Source organism: Balaenoptera physalus (genome assembly GCF_965194825.1).
Source record: "Balaenoptera physalus genome assembly, chromosome: 1".
Taxonomy (NCBI): domain Eukaryota; kingdom Metazoa; phylum Chordata; class Mammalia; order Artiodactyla; family Balaenopteridae; genus Balaenoptera; species Balaenoptera physalus.
Window position 1 is genome coordinate 164,862,671 of NC_138882.1, and position 17,817 is coordinate 164,880,487.

At 40.7% G+C, this 17,817-nt stretch overlaps 1 protein-coding gene across 1 annotated transcript; it reads left to right on the top strand.

Moving 5' to 3' along the window:
- Positions 1–58: 58 nt before the first annotated feature.
- RRAGC (Ras related GTP binding C) lies at positions 59–16,777 on the top strand. The gene is made up of 7 exons (XM_082422211.1): positions 59–400; positions 2,109–2,312; positions 3,280–3,479; positions 6,035–6,149; positions 7,127–7,269; positions 9,539–9,687; positions 13,810–16,777. The coding sequence occupies exons 1-7, from the start codon at positions 164–166 to the stop codon at positions 13,959–13,961; spliced, it is 1,200 nt and encodes a 399-aa protein (XP_082278337.1). The 5' UTR covers positions 59–163; the 3' UTR covers positions 13,962–16,777.
- Positions 16,778–17,817: the final 1,040 nt, after the last annotated feature.

Genomic DNA, 17,817 nt, shown 5'->3' on the forward strand with positions numbered 1-17,817 from the left:
GGGCCGGGTCCGGGCGCCGAGCCTATGAGAGACGGGCTCCGGGGGGCGGGCCGCATGGCGGTGGCGGCTGCCGGGGGCGGTGGCGGCGGCGGCCTGGGGAGGCGGCGGCCTGGCTCGGCCTGGCGTGGCCTGTCAGGGCGCGGGCGGCGGCGGCTCCAGCACCATGTCCCTGCAGTACGGGGCGGAGGAGACGCCCCTCGCCGGCAGTTACGGCCCGGCGGACTCGTTCCCAAAGGACTTCGGCTACGGCGTGGAGGAGGAAGAAGAGGAGGCGGCAGCCGCGGGCGGCGGGGTTGGGGCGGGGGCCGGCGGAGGCTGTGGCCCGGGGGGCGCTGACAGCTCCAAGCCTAGGATTCTGCTCATGGGGCTCAGGCGCAGCGGCAAGTCCTCCATCCAGAAGGTGAGTGGGGCCTCGCCGGCCCCTCCGCCCCTCCCCCTCCCTCCTCTCCCCGGGGGCGCGGGTGGCCGCCGGGGGGGAGGCCCCGAGGAGGGCGGCGGCCGGGCTGTCCCAGCGCGCTTTCTCTTCTCCTCCGGGGAGCAGAGCCCGGGCGCGGCCCTCGCCGGGACCCCGATCTTGGAGTCCACGCCCAGGTCAGCCGAGGCCGACTGGGTCCCCGCGCTCCCCGAGTGGCCGGAGCGAGGCAGGTGCCCGTGGCACCGCCTGGGACCTCGCCTCCTGGGACCCAGCCCCTGTGCCATTCACGAAACTGAGACTTGCTCCCCGGTTCTAACTTGGAGAACTTCCCACACTCCCTCCCCGGACCCGGTTGTGTTTGTGTCTCTCACTTCAGGTGATCTGAGTTTTCAGGGCTTCCCAGGTGAGCCCCAGGGAGCAGCGTCAGAAAGAGTAGTGAGTAACTCTTTGGCCTTTGTAGTGCCTGCTCTTGTTACTAGTACGAAGGAGACTTCACTGTGACATTTGTGGGATTTGGGGGCTGTTCTTCCACCTATTTTAGTACTTGTGGCCCGGTGAGTGTAATTACTAGTGATTTTCCCCCGTTTGTGTGTGGCTACAAAAATCTTGAGACCTGGAGAATATTTGCAGACCTTTGTCAGTCCATGTGCTTTCACTTGGGGAATGTCGGGAACGGATGGAGGGTTCCTCACTTTTTAATGAGGGGGAAATAGAGGCAGGGTTGACCTCCTTCATCAGCCATCGCTCTTACACACAAAGTGAGCTGGCGATAAAATGCTAGATACCTGGTCTTTTGCCCTTTCCACTCTGTTGCAGAGGTCTCTCCAAAATAAATCTCTGCATGATATTCTGTAGACATGATGTTTTTAAAAAGTAGCCTTCTTCCACATGTAATGGATTACAGTGTTTTATTTATCTTACTTTTACCTTTACAGCAAAATCTGAGTACATTTATGGTAGGTTTTTAGCAAACTGATTTTAATTCTTTTCACTTGTTACTCACTAAGCCTTGGGAGTAACTATCCATTTTCCTCATCTAGAAAGTAACAGGCAAATTTTGTGTTAGAATTGTATAGATTGTGATAATTGTGATTCTTAACAATTGCCTTTACCATTTCTTTGGGAGCTGTCTTTTCCCTGTCAACCCCCATTCTTTCCCCTCCCCACATATATTCCTCCTCCCTCAATATGTCACTTTCTGCTTGGTATAATTTGCCTTTGTTTCATTTTTTCCACAAGACTGCAAACCCATTTAGGGCAGGGTCCAGTCAGTTTCATTTCTGATTATTTCTCAGAGCCTGATGTGGGCATTCCGATAAGTTTTCAGTGAACAAAACTGCCTAAACTTTAGCTATAAGTTTTCATAATCTTAAAGCAGATTTTGGCAGAATTGATAGTTTTACAGAAAAAAAAATCAAACTGAAATGAGAGACTTTGCTACTGCTAGTATTGAATACAGACAGAAAATAGCAGAAACGTTTCAGCTTTTCTGGTGATTTGGTTTCAATAATTTGGTGTCTTCTGTTAGAAGTTAAAGGATAGTGGGTTCCAGTGGATACACCATTCACTTTTTACCTCTTTTAAAATTTTTGCTGTAGGATCAAGTTCTTTAAATTATGTTAATTCAAGGTGGAGTTCTGTATTGTAAATAAAAAGTGGAGTAGTCATTAAATTGTTTTCTTTCTTTTGACAGGTGGTGTTTCATAAAATGTCACCCAACGAGACCCTCTTTTTGGAAAGTACCAACAAGATTTACAAAGATGACATTTCAAATAGCTCCTTTGTGAATTTCCAAATATGGGATTTTCCTGGGCAAATGGACTTTTTCGACCCTACTTTTGACTACGAGATGATCTTCAGGGGAACAGGAGCTTTGATATATGTCATTGATGCACAGGTAGTTAGAAATGATACTGTTTACTTTTCTTCTCTGGTGACGGAAGATGTAGGAGCAAAGGAAAGTTGTTTATTTGTCATGTGCTTCTTGCAGCTTATTTCTTGGCCAGTAGATTCCCTAACAGTGCAAGAGATGTACCTGCAGAGGTGCTTTGGGAACAGGCATGCCATTGTACAAGTACAGAATATCAGATGACTAGGAGATACGGTTTATATCCCTGAGTTCTAGTTAGTGAGCAGCGTTCCGTTTTTGTTAATAGTAGATATTGCTGTACTCTATTAACTATTACAGTAGTGATGTCACTCACTGAAAAGGTCTCATCAGTGCCCATAATATAAGGAGGAATGTGAGAACTGAGTCAGTAAATATTAAAGTGAATAGTTTCTTTAGTTGACCAAGTAGGGTTTAGCCCAACTAGCACTTATTGAGGGCCTAGCATGTGGTGGGCACTCAGACTGATGGGACGTGTCTCCAGCCTTAAGAATCTTACTTTTTCTAAGCTTAAGCATTAGTTAGGAATGCTTTCTGAGTGACAGGCTCTGTAATGGGTGCTTTCGTATACATGACCTAATTAATTTCTTCACAAAACTGGGAGGTAGGTACTGTAATTCCGATTTTATGGATGAGTAGACTGAGATCACAGAGTTTAAGCAACCTGCTTAAAGTCGCACATCTAATGAATGGCAGAGCTGGGATTACTTTAAAAATTCTTTTGGGAAGAAGTGTCCATTTCCCATTTCCTTTCCTTATATTATCAGTATTAAAAATTACAAGCATTAACTTGGTAGTTGAATTCTTTATCTTGAGCGATTGAAGATCTGTTTAGTGGTATAAGTTAATGTATTTGGATGTTTGAATATTTATGAATAATTAGGATAATATATCTTCTGTGGTTGGGGAAAGAGGTAGTTTGAGGCTTTCTTAACGTAAGATTTCTTTTTAAAAAATATTTTGTTCTGACTTACAGGATGACTACATGGAGGCTTTAACAAGACTTCACATTACTGTTTCTAAAGCCTACAAAGTTAACCCAGACATGAATTTTGAGGTTTTTATTCACAAAGTTGATGGTCTGTCTGATGATCACAAAATAGAAACACAGAGGGACATTCATCAAAGGGCCAATGATGACCTTGCAGATGCTGGGCTAGAAAAACTCCACCTTAGGTAACAACCTGTGTGTTTGATATGAGAGCCCTGAAAAGTGTGTAAATGTATTCCCATCTCTGTCATTACAAACACGTAGCTCTCGGTTACCGGTATACCCTTCCCAAATCTGTAATGTTTTTGATCTCTTTGTTGTTGAATTCAAGCAGGTTTGGGAGCCTGATGTTATTGAGAAGTTACTTTCCCCCTTTTTTGCATTTTCCCAGAGGTGGAAGTCATGTGAAGTGTGTTTCTGTAGGCGTGTTTACAAATTCATCTCAGGAGACTGGAGTCAGGCTGTTTCCTCATGGCATAAATCTGCTTTGGGGCTCCCCTCTCTTGGTTTCATTATTATTATTATTATTATTATTTTCCTTGCCTCAGTTCAAGGAATCTCTGTCACATTTGTTGTAAAAGTCTGTAGCTTGAGCTTCCACAGTATCTCTTTCAGTAGGAAGAGCCTTTTAAAGAGGGTACACTTTAAAGTCTGGACTCTAATGTATCTTGTTTATGTTTTTTAAAACACTTTATGCTTTTATGAATCTCTAAAAATTGGGTTAAGTGAGTGTATCTTATCAAGTTTAAAGAACTCTCAAGTTTAAAGAACTGCCGATTCATAAGTAAATATTAAGAAATTATTAAAGAACACCTACTAGATAGGATTGATGATTTGTGTACTTGTGTTCTGAAAGTGTATAAGAAATACTTCCTACATCTTATTTATTTATTTTTTTATGGTTTAGGTAGAAATGACTAATAAAAAGTACCCAAGAAAATGTTCTTTGATGATATAAACAGCTTAAAGGGGAAGCAGGCGAGAGACAAACCATAGCTATTTCCTTATCCCTGGTCTGTTATAATGACTTTTCTGTAGGCTCAAGCCAACCCCCATTTTTCAACCCCTAATATTCTCTAGTGCCTCTGGCTCCAAGATCTTTCTGTTATTCTCCTAGTAAACCACATAGAAAAGTCTCATTGACCTCTAGCCTGGATTAAAATATGTGCAAGTAATTCAGGCTTTAAAAAAATTCAGCAGTATTTGTAGGAGAAAGTGAAAGTATCTTCCCATAACATTCTTCAATCTTATTCTTCCACCATGAATGATGGATTTTAAGCCGTGATTGTCCTGTGTTCTCCAGTGCCCATGGGAACCCTTCTCATCCTCTTAACACCATGTCTGTGTCCCTTTCCAGGGCATCCCACCTCACTGGTACGCACCATCCCTTTTTCCAGTTCTCTGTGGGGTGCTAGGCCTTGTTAACAGCATTAAGCTTTATTAGTAACTAGCAGGCCTATGGATGAGGCTGTATTTGATTTCCAATTTCCAGAAACTTAGCTTACTATAAAATGCCCTGTGGCTTGGAGGTTCTTCCCTGTCCCCATCCGCCTCCAAGCCTCATAGTTCCTGCAGGACCTTCTCACACTGCTAAAATATTCCTTTGACCCTAGTGCCTGTGGGGGGATCATCTTGGTCTCACCTGTGCCGTTGTTCTAACATCTAGATTAGAGCCCCATCTAGGTTAGCTTCTTAGGTGAGCTCTTTGAAAGTATCTTTAAATTAGGTACAAAGTGTGATATAAACAGTTATGTGTCTCTGACTTTGTAATTTGTGTTTATAATTATATAATGGATACAACTTTATAACGAAGAGTATATTTCCTGAGTGAAAAAGTAGGTATTTCCTGAGTGAAAAAGTAGGTACAGTAGGTAAAAGTAGACCACACTGTTATTGTTAAAGGTCTCTCTCTCAAATATGTGTTTTGTTAAATCTACAAAATTTACTTCACTGTCTATCCTCTTAGGCCTCCAGATAGCTGTTCCATTCTCTCTAGAGCCCCTGCTCTCATTCTCCTTAATATGTTATTTACATAAATTCTAAGCTCCAGTTTTATTCATTCATTTATTCACCAGATGTTTATGAGCACTCTTCAGGGTAGTGGGCCTGCAGCTGTGAGCAAGGCTGACAGAGTCTCTATCCTCATGGAGCTTATATTCTGATGAATGAGACAGCTCAGAAGCACTTATAAATAAATGTATAGTATAATTTTAAGTACTTACCAGTGCTGTGAAGAAAAACAAATTAGGGGAAAGGGGTTGAAAGTAATGGGTACAGGGGTACTATTTTAGGTAGGGGGGTCAGGAAGGAACTTTCTGAAGCGGTAACATTTTAGTAGAGACCTGTATTGTATTCTTATTTAATAAATGTCACCTATCTCCTATGAGCTTTCTCTTGGTTTTTCTCTTGGTTTTTGTCAGTTATGGGCTTAAGAAACCAAGGTTTTTGGATCAGATTGCAAAGACTTAGGTGAATACTCAGGTTTCTGCATCTGAAAATGCTTTCCTGAGTACTGCCTCAATTGCCCTCTGTGTAAATGCGATAAAGGGATGGAGAGCTACAAGCCAGGTGGGGAAACTGCCTTTGTCATCTTGCCTGATGGGGATGGTACACAAGATAAAGAGGCTGTATTTGAACTTACGGAAATCAAATGTTAAGAAACTTAAAATTTTATGTATCATGATAATTGTCACTGGACTTAAGATTTTTCAAATTAATCAAACTATGTTGTGTTTTTCAGCTTTTATTTGACTAGTATCTATGACCATTCAATATTTGAAGCCTTTAGTAAGGTGGTGCAGAAACTTATCCCACAACTACCGACCTTGGAAAATCTATTAAATATCTTTATATCAGTAAGTGAGCTATTTAATTCACTGTAGTTTCTGGTTCCGTTTTTGTTGAATATATTTGTGTTATCAAGTTCTCCAAAAAATGGCTGGAATTAGTCTGAATCAAGCTTAAGGACTAATGATACAATTAAATGTAAAGTAAGTAATAAAAACGTTTAAAAAATGGCATGAGTTATTTTCTAAATTTTTTCCTTAATACTCACTTTTTTTGTTTTAAAATGCCCTGATGAAAAATTTTCTCATGCTTTCTGAATTAATATCTTCATGGTATCTGTTTCCTGAAGGAAGAGTAGAAAGTAGGGTAGACTGGGTTTTGGGAATTGGACTTAATCTCTGCCTTACTGGAGGTCACATTGAAAAATTGATCCTTTCCTTGCTAACTATAATCTGTGTCATATTTCACATTTCTTATTTTGAGGATTCAGCTCAATAAAAAAGGATATTCTTCCAATAAATTTAGCATTCAGCCACTATATTTCCCAAACATTTCTTTGAAGGACTCACTGTGTAGTGATCCCCAATTCTTTGGGCTTTTTGGGTTATGCTAGATGTTAACGTGAAACATTCTTTTATGGTTTGCTAATTGCCACATCAAGCCTTTCTGGTAGCAAGGTCATTTGAATCAGAGATTGATTATTGCCACAAAAACGATTATTGAAAATGTAGCATGGCTTGATTTTTGGAGAATTTTTTGGGTGTGTGTGTGGCGTCTTAGGAAATAATTCATTTAAGTAAAGAGGATGAAGAAAAAACAAATTTGACTGGTGCGATTATGTCAGTAAATCAGAGCAGAGAAATAATTCCACTTTTATTCTTTGGATAAGAGAAGTGTCTCCTAAGCAAGTACTATTTGCTCTTTTGGTTTTAGGTTGTATAATTAAAAATGCTCTTGGATGTTAATCAGTGATTCAAGATCTTTGATAAGTTTACAAATTGTGATTCTTAAAAAAAAAATGAACACTCAATTTTGTTTTTTCAAGAATTCAGGTATTGAAAAAGCTTTTCTCTTCGATGTTGTCAGCAAAATCTACATTGCAACGGACAGTTCTCCTGTGGATATGCAGTCGTATGAACTTTGCTGTGACATGATTGATGTTGTAATTGATGTGTCTTGTATATATGGGTAAGTTGTACATATATATTTCTGCAAGATCTCAGATATGGGGAAGACTACCAGCTTGATTTGTCAGGGGGATTAATTTCTGAGGCGTCTAGCAAGTACTGTATGAAGTAGAATTGTTCTGACCGTAGTGCTTCAACTTGGAGCATGATTTCTATGTGGGTGGGCTGCTGGGTCTTACTCCTTCGGAATAGGTGGATGAGAGCGGTGTGACTAGTGCCAGACTTACTATCACTGAAAGTTTCACCCGCTATTATTTGGGCGTTTGTACTGTGTCTTCTCACTACTGTGACTTAGCTAGATCAATAAATAAGATTAATTATTTAAAACACTCTGAATAACAAAGTATGTACTGGTTCCTAATTTAATCTCAGGTTTTGTGGAACTGAGGGATCCTTAATCTTTCAGAGAGCTCAGAAACAAGGAAATCAGAATTCTGGATGTCAGAAGAACTTATAAACATTTGACCTGTACATCTCAGTTTCCAAAATAAGTCTCTAAAATATAAACTCTTGTTTTATGCAAATTTACCACACTCTATACAGAAATTTGTAAAAGCTGGCAAAGAAGTGATTTTGTAGAGTAGCCCAGAGGACAAGTGAAAACTTTGGTGAACTTACTGGTGTTTCAAAAGCCAGTAACCTCTGCAGCCTCTAATAGCCCTGATTCATCTCATGTATTAATGTCAGTCCTCACAATGCACTTTCTTGATGCTCTGACATTACCTTTGCTTTCTGATACCTGTGTCCTTTATCTGTTGTTCCTCTCTGCTCCACCTAGTCTAAATTCCTCTTTCATCTCTCTGTCCCTACCCTTTACCTTGCTCTCTCCACCTGACTTGTCAGTGTCTTTGTCCAGCTGCCTCTGGGTAGGAGAATGCATTTGTGTTACCTCTTCTTTACCTGTCTATTCTTGTCTTGCATTCCTGTCTCCCTTTCAGTTTTGTGATTATATGCTCTCCTTTGTTTTTATTCTTTCCACAGTGAAAATGAGATTTTGTCCGTAGGTTATGCAGAAAAGTTTCATGTTCCTATTCCTAATTTTAAAAATGGATGAATAGAACATTCGCTTTTTCTTTAAAACAAATCAAATTTTCATAAGCCAATTTTTATAACTAAAAAAATCAAATTTAGTTATAAAGTTTATTTTCAGTATAAGGTACACTGTAAACTACATTATATATGATAAAGTACATTATAAAAAAGAAGAGAAATAGCTATTACTTCGTTATTCTTAACACAATATATGGGTACAATTCGGTATGCTTTATTGAAGTTCAGTTTGCTGCTTATTTGATTTTTTTTTTTTTTTTTGCCTGCATTGGGTCTTCATTGCTGCGCGTGGGCTTTCTCTAGTTGCGGCGAGCAGGGCTACTCTTTGTTGCAGTGTGCGGGCTTCTCATTGTGGTGGCTTCTCTTGTTGCGGAGCACGGGCTCTAGGTACACGGGCTTCAGTAGTTGTGGCACGTGGGCTCAGTAGTTGTGGCTTGCGGGGTCTAGAGCACAGGCTCAGTAGTTGTGGTGCACAGGCTTAGTTGCTCTGTGGCATGTGGGATCTTTCTGGACCAGGAATTGAACCTGTGTCCCCTGCATTGGCAGGCGGATTCTTAACCACTGTGCCACCAGGAAGTCCTGCTTACTTGACTCTTGATTTACGTTTTTTGAACGGGACCGTATTTATTTATTTTAGTTTTTGTATTTACTCCTTTTTCACTGATGGCAGTTTTCATATTTCAGGTCCTTCTTTATTTGTAGAGGGTGTCAGCACCAATTAGTGTGAGGGAAGATTGGAAACCTGCTGTGTTCCATGCATCCTAGGTGAACAAGGTGATGTGAGCGCATGGAATGAATACTGCAGCATGGGCTGGGCACCCATAGCTAAACACAGCTTCTGTTCCAATAAGGGCGAGCCGGCATTCTCCTTTCTCAAAAGACATATATACACTACCAAACGTAAAATAGATAGCTAGTGGGAAGCAGCCTCATAGCACAGGGAGATCAGCTCTGTGCTTTGTGACCACCTAGAGGGGTGGAATAGGGAGGGTGGGAGGGAGGGAGATGCAAGAGGGAAGAGATATGGGAACATATGTATAATTGATTCAGTTTGTTATAAAGCAGAAACTAACACACCATTGTAAAGCAATTATACTCCAATAAAGATGTTAAAAAAAAAAAAAGATGTTCAGGAAACTGGGTGGAAAGCCTTATTGTGCAAATGTGACAAAATGCTGAGTTGGGAAACCTCTAATGAATGATACTTTGTTTTAAAACAGGTTAAAGGAAGATGGAAGTGGAAGTGCTTACGACAAAGAATCTATGGCCATCATCAAGCTGAATAACACAACGGTCTTGTATTTAAAGGAGGTGACTAAATTTTTGGCACTGGTCTGCATCCTTAGGGAAGAAAGTTTTGAACGAAAAGGTAATGCATTTTAAAAAGCTTTCTTTACGTTCTTTGTCATAATTTCTTAGGTTCTTGAAAGCAAGAAAAAACAATATTGCAGTGTTAGAGGATTTACCAGCTCAGACTACTTTTGTACCTTCCCGTCCACGTACAGTGCAGACTTTCTCCTGCCTTTTTTTGGTCTTTTATTTTAAATCAATTTTTTATTCCAGCCTCTCTGATTTTACATCCTTCCATTACCTGTCTAACTGCCTACGGTTTGGCTTCCACCTGAACCAGTCTGCTGAGGCTGTTTGAGAGGTTACCTGGTCTCCTTCTTGCTGCATTCAGTGGCCTTTTCTCATTCTGTGGCCTCTTCAGGCTTCTGAAGCATGTGACCCTGTCAGTCCCTCCTCCCTCAAGCTTTCTTCTCCCTGCTTCCCTAAAGCAGAACTCGCCGGGTTCTTCTCTGTGTTTGTTTCTCTGACCACCTGTCCTGTTTCTTCTGTTTTTCTTTTTCTGAGTGTTCTTCAGAGCCAGGTCTCCTGCTCACTTCTTCACTTAATTCTCCTGGTCAGCGCATCTCATCCGTGCCTTCAGTTAATCTTCTCTGTGTAGTTGATTGAAAAATTCACCTCTCCAACTCTGGCTTGGGCCTGTGTTTCCATCCTGTGTTTGGAGCTGTTAGTAAGACATCTTCACTTAAATATTTTATCTTGTCCATGGTGTCAAAAACTGATGAATATTTTCCCCTTTGTTTCATGACCCTCCCGGCTACTCTACTTCTGTTACTCGTTAATGCCATTTTTCTGGTGTCCAAGCTTAGATATGTGCAGTCAGGTAATCGTATGGTGTAATTGCCCATGAGGCTCTTGCAGATCATCTCACAGAGGGCATTCTGTGTTTTCCTTTTTCCATTCTTTTCCTGTGTTTACATTCAGTTTTCACCAAATCTTACCATTTGTTTCTTGGAACTGTTTCTCGGGTGTCCTTTCCATTTCCACTGTTGGTGACTCCAATCCGGGTCCTCATTCCTCCAGCCTGTGGTGCTGCATTCAACATATATATTAAGGGCTCAGCATGTATCATCTTTTATTCTAAAGGCAGACTAGTTTTCAGAAAATTCCTTTTATCATGTTATTTAACTACTCAAGGATCTATAGTAACTCTCTGTTATTCACTGCAACAAGTCCCTGCTCTTCTGCCTGGGTTTTTGTGATATTAATTAATATTGAATGAATTAATATTATTTCACTGATGTTGATATTAATGAAATATTTTAGATATACAAAGTGTTTTGGGTACAAGAAAAATGTGAGTATTCACCTTTGCGCTTAAGAACTGAAACATGACAAATACATATTTGTCTTCTGTGTGTTTCTCAGTTGAAACTCCCCTCTTGCGCTCTGTTGTAGTGTTTTCTTTTTCCTGTGCATGATTTAGTCTTTCACTTCATATCTATCCTTAAACAATATAGGGTATTATGTATCTTTGTGTAAATAACGTCCAAATGTAAGTTGTCTTCTGCAACTTGGCTTGTTTCTCTTCATTCAAGATTGTTTTTGAGATTCATCCATATCGATAGATGTAGCTCCAGTTCGTTCATTCAGTTGTCACTGCCACACAGTAGTCTATGGATTGCATGTACCACAATTTATATTCTTCTTGCTGGACATGTAGATGATTTTTAAGATTACAAATAGTTTTGCAAGAAATGCTCATGAACAAGTTTGCCTTTGCACATATGGAGAATTTCTCAAGAGTAATAAGTATTTAGGAGTGGAATTTATAGAGGACATATGTCTTCAGCTTTATTAGGCATTATTGAATTGCTCTCCAAAGTGGCTTTATTTTCACCCCAGACAGTGCTTTGTGGGAGTTCTTGTCACTTCAGGTCCTTGATAATGTTTGATATTGTTAGACTGTTTAGTTATTGTCAGTCTGGTAGGTGTGAAATGGTATCTCATTTGGCTCTGGTTTTTATTTCTTTAATTACGGGTTAGAGCAAGCATCTTTTTCACTGCAGGTACCCTTTTATGTCTGTTTAGGTGTCTTCTCTGGTAATTTATCTGTTCATATACTTTTATCTTTTTTGTACTGTGTGCTTTTTGTACTTCTTAGGAGTTCTTTATTTTTCTCCATTCTAATCTTTAAAAATTTTAAAAACTTTTGGTTATGGAAATTTTCAAATATACACAAAAGTAGACTAGCACAGCAATTCCATGTACCCATCTCCCTGCTTTCACAGTCATCAAGACATGGTCAATCTTATTTGCTGTATATCCTCCTCACAACTAAATTATTATCTTTTGCTCTTTTGTTGTGGAAACTGTCAAACATAAAAAAGTAGAGAAAATAATGTGAGGAACCCCTTTTTATCTATCACCCAGATTCAACAGTTATCAAAATCATAGCCATTCTTATTTGCTTGCTATACCTTTTTCCCTACTGGGTTATTTTGAAGCAAATCTCTAACGTCAAATCATTTTGTCTATACAGATTTCAGCAGGCGTCTGTAAGAGGTAGGGCGCTTTTTAAAGCATAGCAGTATTACCATCAGTAGATGTGTTTAAAAAAAAAAATTAACAGTGATTTCATAATATCATCAAATATCCAGCCAGTGTTCACATTTCCTTGATTGTCAGTTTAATTTTACCATTTGCATAGAAGTCAGTTTTAATGTAGTTGAACTTATTAAAACTTTTATTTTTTCCTGAATCTGAAGGACCTCCGTAATTTGACTCTAACCTGCTTATTCAGACTCCATTCCCAGTACTTCTCCCCAAAATTCTCTGCCCCTATCTCCAGCCAGACCAGTGTCTTTCCTGTTTTCCACCTGTGTGCTGTGTTTCCTCATTGCCAGCTCCCTGCTGTTGTCTTGAGATTCTGCTCTTCTTTCCTGCCTGATTAAATCCTGCCCGTATGCTCAGAGCTCTGCCTCACACCTGAAACTTTCATTGCTGCTCTTGCCCTGCACTTGGCTCTCCCACCTTTGGACTTCTTTCACAGTAGTCATTTTAACATCAGATTGTTGTGATTTCTTTCTTGTGTGCTGTCTTTACATCCCAGTATCCTCGAGGACGTAAGTCCTCTCTTTCTGCTCTGCCCTTCTCAGCACTGGCTTCTATTCTCAAGTTCTCCTCGTGATCTGGAATGGCTCCTGGAGCTCCAGCAATCTTATCCATATTCTGGACATTAAGGAGGAATGGGGAGGAATAGGGAAGTCTTCCTTTTAAGGAGACTTCACAGAAGTCTCACACACTTGAATTTATCTCAGTGGCCAGAATTGGTCATGTGTCCATATGTACCTGTAGGGAGCCCTTTGTTTGACCGAAATCTTATTTGGAAGCCAGTTCATAAAGCAGATGAGGACAGAGCTGCCTTACCTCCCCTATAGGGGAAGCAGGCTTCCTGAGGCTCTGCCTGATGGGCCTCTCTGACACCTCCCAACCCCATGGCTCTACTGAGCAGTTTGCAAAACTGTTCCAACTGTTTCCTTCAGCTTTTCTTTGGCTGCCTCAGAGACTTGTAAAAGGAAAAGCTTGATAAATCAAAAAGTATTTTACTTTCACTTTAGATTTCATTGTAAATTTTCTTAGCAAATTTGTCTTCCTGATTGCTTTTTTATTTTTTAATTTTTTTTATTTTTTTAAAATTTTAGTTTATTTATTTATGGCTCTGTTGGGTCTTCGTTTCTTGTGCGAGGGCTTTCTCTAGTTGCGGCAAGCGGGGGCCACTCTTCATCACGGTGCGCAGGCCTCTCACTATCGCAGCCTCTCTTGTTGCGGAGCACAGGCTCCAGACGCACAGGCTCAGTAATTGTGGCTCACGGACCCAGTTGCTCCGCGGCATGTGGGATCTTCCCAGACCAGGGCTTGAACCCGTGTCCCCCTGCGTTGGCAGGCAGATTCTCAGCCACTGCGCCACCAGGGAAGCCCCTGATTGCTTTTTTATTTACTGTGTTCACTTCCAGGCCCCAGAGGTAACCAGTGTTAACACTTGGGCATACGCTTCATCATGTTTCCAGTGTGAAGAATTCCTCAATTGGATATATGTTTTTAAATACATATCAATTATTTTTTTTCCGTCACCAAATGTTTCCTAGTAGATAGTCTCACAGTTGACATTCAGGAGGCCTGATCTCCTTTTTCTCTCCTGCAGGTTTAATAGACTACAACTTCCATTGTTTCCGAAAAGCTATTCATGAGGTTTTTGAGGTGGGTGTGACTTCTCACAGGAGCTGTGGTCACCAGACCAGTGCCCCCAGCCTGAAAGCGTTGACACACAACGGCACGCCACGAAATGCCATCTAGCCTGAATGCCGGTGGTCGGGGTCTGTGCCAGCTTATTCTTCACTCCAGGGTCAGATGCCACGTGCTACAGGACATGGAAGTTGCCGCTTGTGGGAATCTGGTGCCTGTTGCACTAGAGACAAGGGGTAGAGTTTCTCATTTGGATGAAAACCCCTTCAACCAGTGGTGTGCAACTGAAGCTACTATTTCTTTTTTTTAAAAAAATGGCAAAAAAGAATTCTATAGACCACAGACCTCAAGTGTCTTTCTCCTCTTGGGGGTCCTACTTTAAGTAGTTGGGATATTTTGGACCTGGAGATAACACCACTTACCCATCCTTACCAGAGAATGTTGCTGTCAATTACCAGTTGAAAATAATAGAAAGAACTGAGTTTTTATATGCTTCGCTTAGATTTTCATTTGAGTAGTCTCTGAAAATCCTGCCTTGCTTAAGTTCTAACACTGCCTCTCAGATTTCAATTTTGGACCTTGCACACCTCAGACGTTCTAAATGCATTTGCTTGCTAACTCAGAAGACACATGGTCTGACTGCAGCAAAGGACATTCCTGTATTTGTTTCTGAAGAAATGAGAAAATTTTATGCTGCATCAAGTCGAGAGCAAGGCTCAACAGTGGCCGCTGCATTAGTTCCCTTGGAAGTGTTGAAGAACAAACTTTAAAACAGAAGAAAATTTTTGCACCTGTGTTTTGGGTACCAGATATCTGGGTTCTTGCTCCCACGTTAGATAAATGATTCTGATCACTGTAACAAAGGGAATTAAAAAAAAATTTGTTTTCCCCGCAATCTCCTCCTCTTAGGAGGGAAACTCATTATGTCACTGAATTGTGTAGCTCACTTTTCTTTAAACTTGATACCAGCCCCCACATTCCTTTTATTCTGAGCTATCGAGATCCTTTAAGAATTGCTGTTTTGTTGATCCTGAATGACCCTAAGGCGCTGGTGGACTGCCCACTGGGACTTGAAGAGAGCACATGGCACCACGGCGTGTCGTTAAACATACTTCGTCTTCAGTATTCCGACGCCAAGTGTCAACTGTGGTACTTTCTTCACCTAGGATATTAATTCATAATTGTTTCTTTTTGTTGAAGGTTGATACCCTTTTCCATTGACTTAAACTTACACGTTATTTTTACTCCACATGCCCAGTAGTCATATATTCCAAAGCCACTGGACCACTTGAGTACATAAGTGCCACTGTTTAATGAAATATGTATATTCAGGTCTGTAAACCTAACCGTGTGACTTGGAGTGCTTCCTGCAGACGATTCTGACTGTTGAGTATTTACATGGACCATGGTGATATCCAAAAAAAAAAATGCTTTTATATTTATAGATTATTTCATTGAACTATATAAAATGGGTATCAATAAATGTATTTACTCCAGAATAAGTTTTTTATTTGCCTAAGGTAATAGAAGGTTGGGGTGATGGAACATTGGCTTGTCCCGCTCTGTCATTATCCATTTCTTCTTCTTTTGCTGCCTCATATGGTTAACATGCCTTATGTTTCAGGACTTCCAAGTTCTGTCCTGTTGCAGGAATTTCATGCCTTGTGTCCAGATATCATCTCCTGGCCCATTTCTGTTTAGGGTAGGAGGTCTAGGTAAAAATGGTGTTTCATACCAACAGATCTCACTCATGGTGGGGAGTATCCAGGGCCTGGCATAATTGATGTATGATATCCAAACCAGGAAGCGGTTCAGGGGATGAGATGAGTAGAATACAGTATACAAAATTTGTACCGATTCCAGCTCATTTTTCATTTCTTCCAGTTTCTGAGATACTCATTATTGACCCTTCAGTGTAAGTTCTGTTTACATAGTTAGGTTGGGTCTCAACTGGTTGGAGTAAAGTATACATCAGTTTATAGAAAGGAGGGAGGTGGAGGTTGAAAGATCTTTAATTTCATGATTGGATTACTTTAGTTAATTTTAAAACAATTGGAAATCACAAAAATAGATTTGAAAAAAAGCTTAAAATACTATCTAATCCTGTATCCTTTTTCAAATTATGGGAACTGAAGTCCAGAGGAGTAAAGAACATTGTCTAGGGTAATAGATGGGATGAACATGTTAACTTAAACTCCAAATCAGGGTACTGTTGAGAGCGGAAGGGATGCCATTAATAATTATGCCAGAGCAAAGGGTGTAAACTACGCTGTTCTGGGTAAACCAGGGGGCAACCCAGTCATAGATGTAGTTAGTGGTGAAGTGGGGGCCTGTGCTGCAGACCTGGCAGCCCAGTGCTGCCTGCCTCATCTCCAGCCTCAGGCTCCCATTGGCTCAATGGAGATGATGCCTCAAGATGAGTGTACCGTGGCACATAGGTGCCCAAGAAATATTTTTTCCTACTAATATGGAAAATTATAAATTCAGGGAGTGATTAAGGGGAACAGGTGAAAACTGGTGGAATAGAAATAAAATGAATGAAGAAAGGGGACGACTCAGGAAAAGGAAATGGAAAAATCAGAAAACTATCAAGGAGGGTTTGCCTGAAACGTTTTGCATCTCGATGGGTGTTTATCTGCACCTGGCTACCTCAGAGAGCTGGGAGAGATGGTGAAATAAAACCTTTTAAATCTTTTGCAGCAGGGTGTTTGAGCTGTTTTACATGCCACTACCTCTCCTGTTCACACACATACACACATTCACACATGCACGTGTGTACACACACAGACACGTATGTAATGATGTCCCAATACAGAATGCTTAAGTTATTTGGAATTGTATTAATTTACCTCCTACGTTTAGCATTCTTTGTGTACACAGAGAAACAAGTGATTTTAAAGATAAAATTACGATTGTCACAAGCTTAATGTGTGTGATTCGTGGGCTTTGTTAAGATTCTCTATCTGTCCTGTTTTGTTTTGCAAATGCTGACAGCTCTTCCAGTTATATCCAGAAGAGGTTCATTAGTGGATATCATTATTGTTTTTCACCTAAGCTAGCAAAGTAACTTTAAACACTCCCCTTCTTTCCCCCAGAGACCCTGAAGGAACACAGTCTTCCAAGGGACTATAGGTGGCAGCTGGGCATAGCTGGATCATATTTCTGTTAATAGCATCTTCCTTGAACTGCTCCTACAGAGTTGGGAGTCTGGACGTGTAAAGAGCACGCAGGAGGGACGTGAAGGGACAGCAACTACTACAGATTATTTCAGGTGGTTTCTATGTGTATTACCTCACGTAATCTTCACAGTACCTGGTGAGGTAGGTCCTCTGTTCTATCTGCAGATGGGGAAACAGGCCTGGAGAGGCCTAATAGTGAGTGGTGGAGCTAGAATTGGAATCCATGCAGTTTGATTCTAGAACCTGCATCCTTAAATCACCACTTGACCTTGCTTCCGTAGTAGGGAGGGAGGGTTTACTCATGGGGTGTTTTGCAGAAAATGAATTCTATAGTTAAATTTTGGAAACAGCATTCTGTAGTCTCTTGTTGGAGATTTACTATGTACAGTCAGATATTAAGTTCTCTGAAAAGACCTGCAATAGAGAAATCTGTTTACCTTGGTTTATATCCCACGTTCCTAAGTTTGACTGTTTTAAGAAATGCCTATTCAAGCAGCATGTAATAAATATACCGAAGGACACTTTACTGGAATATTTTCAGTGGGATTGGAAATAGGATTTTTATTCCATTTCCCAAGTGTCTTAATACAACCATTAGTGGACTGGTGGTAAAATAAGAGGAAATCTTGTGCATTTTCACAATTGAGGTGAGTAGCTCATGCTGTTCCTTCAGCCTGGAATCTGCTTCCCTTGGCTTATTCTGTTCATCCTACCAAGGTCAGTTTAAATGCCATATCTTCTACAAAAGCCCTCTAACCACTCCCCCTCCCCTGCACCTTGACATGGGT

What these genes read in the sequence shown, in the direction of transcription:
- RRAGC (XM_082422211.1), top strand. Translation starts at nt 164, where the DNA reads ATGTCCCTGCAGTACGGGGCGGAGGAGACGCCCCTCGCCGGCAGTTAC. An exon ending in GCAAGTCCTCCATCCAGAAG is followed by an intron (nt 401 to 2,108) that starts GTGAGTGGGGCC and finishes TTCTTTTGACAG; the next exon opens with GTGGTGTTTCATAAAATGTC. An exon ending in TATTAAATATCTTTATATCA is followed by an intron (nt 6,150 to 7,126) that starts GTAAGTGAGCTA and finishes TGTTTTTTCAAG; the next exon opens with AATTCAGGTATTGAAAAAGC.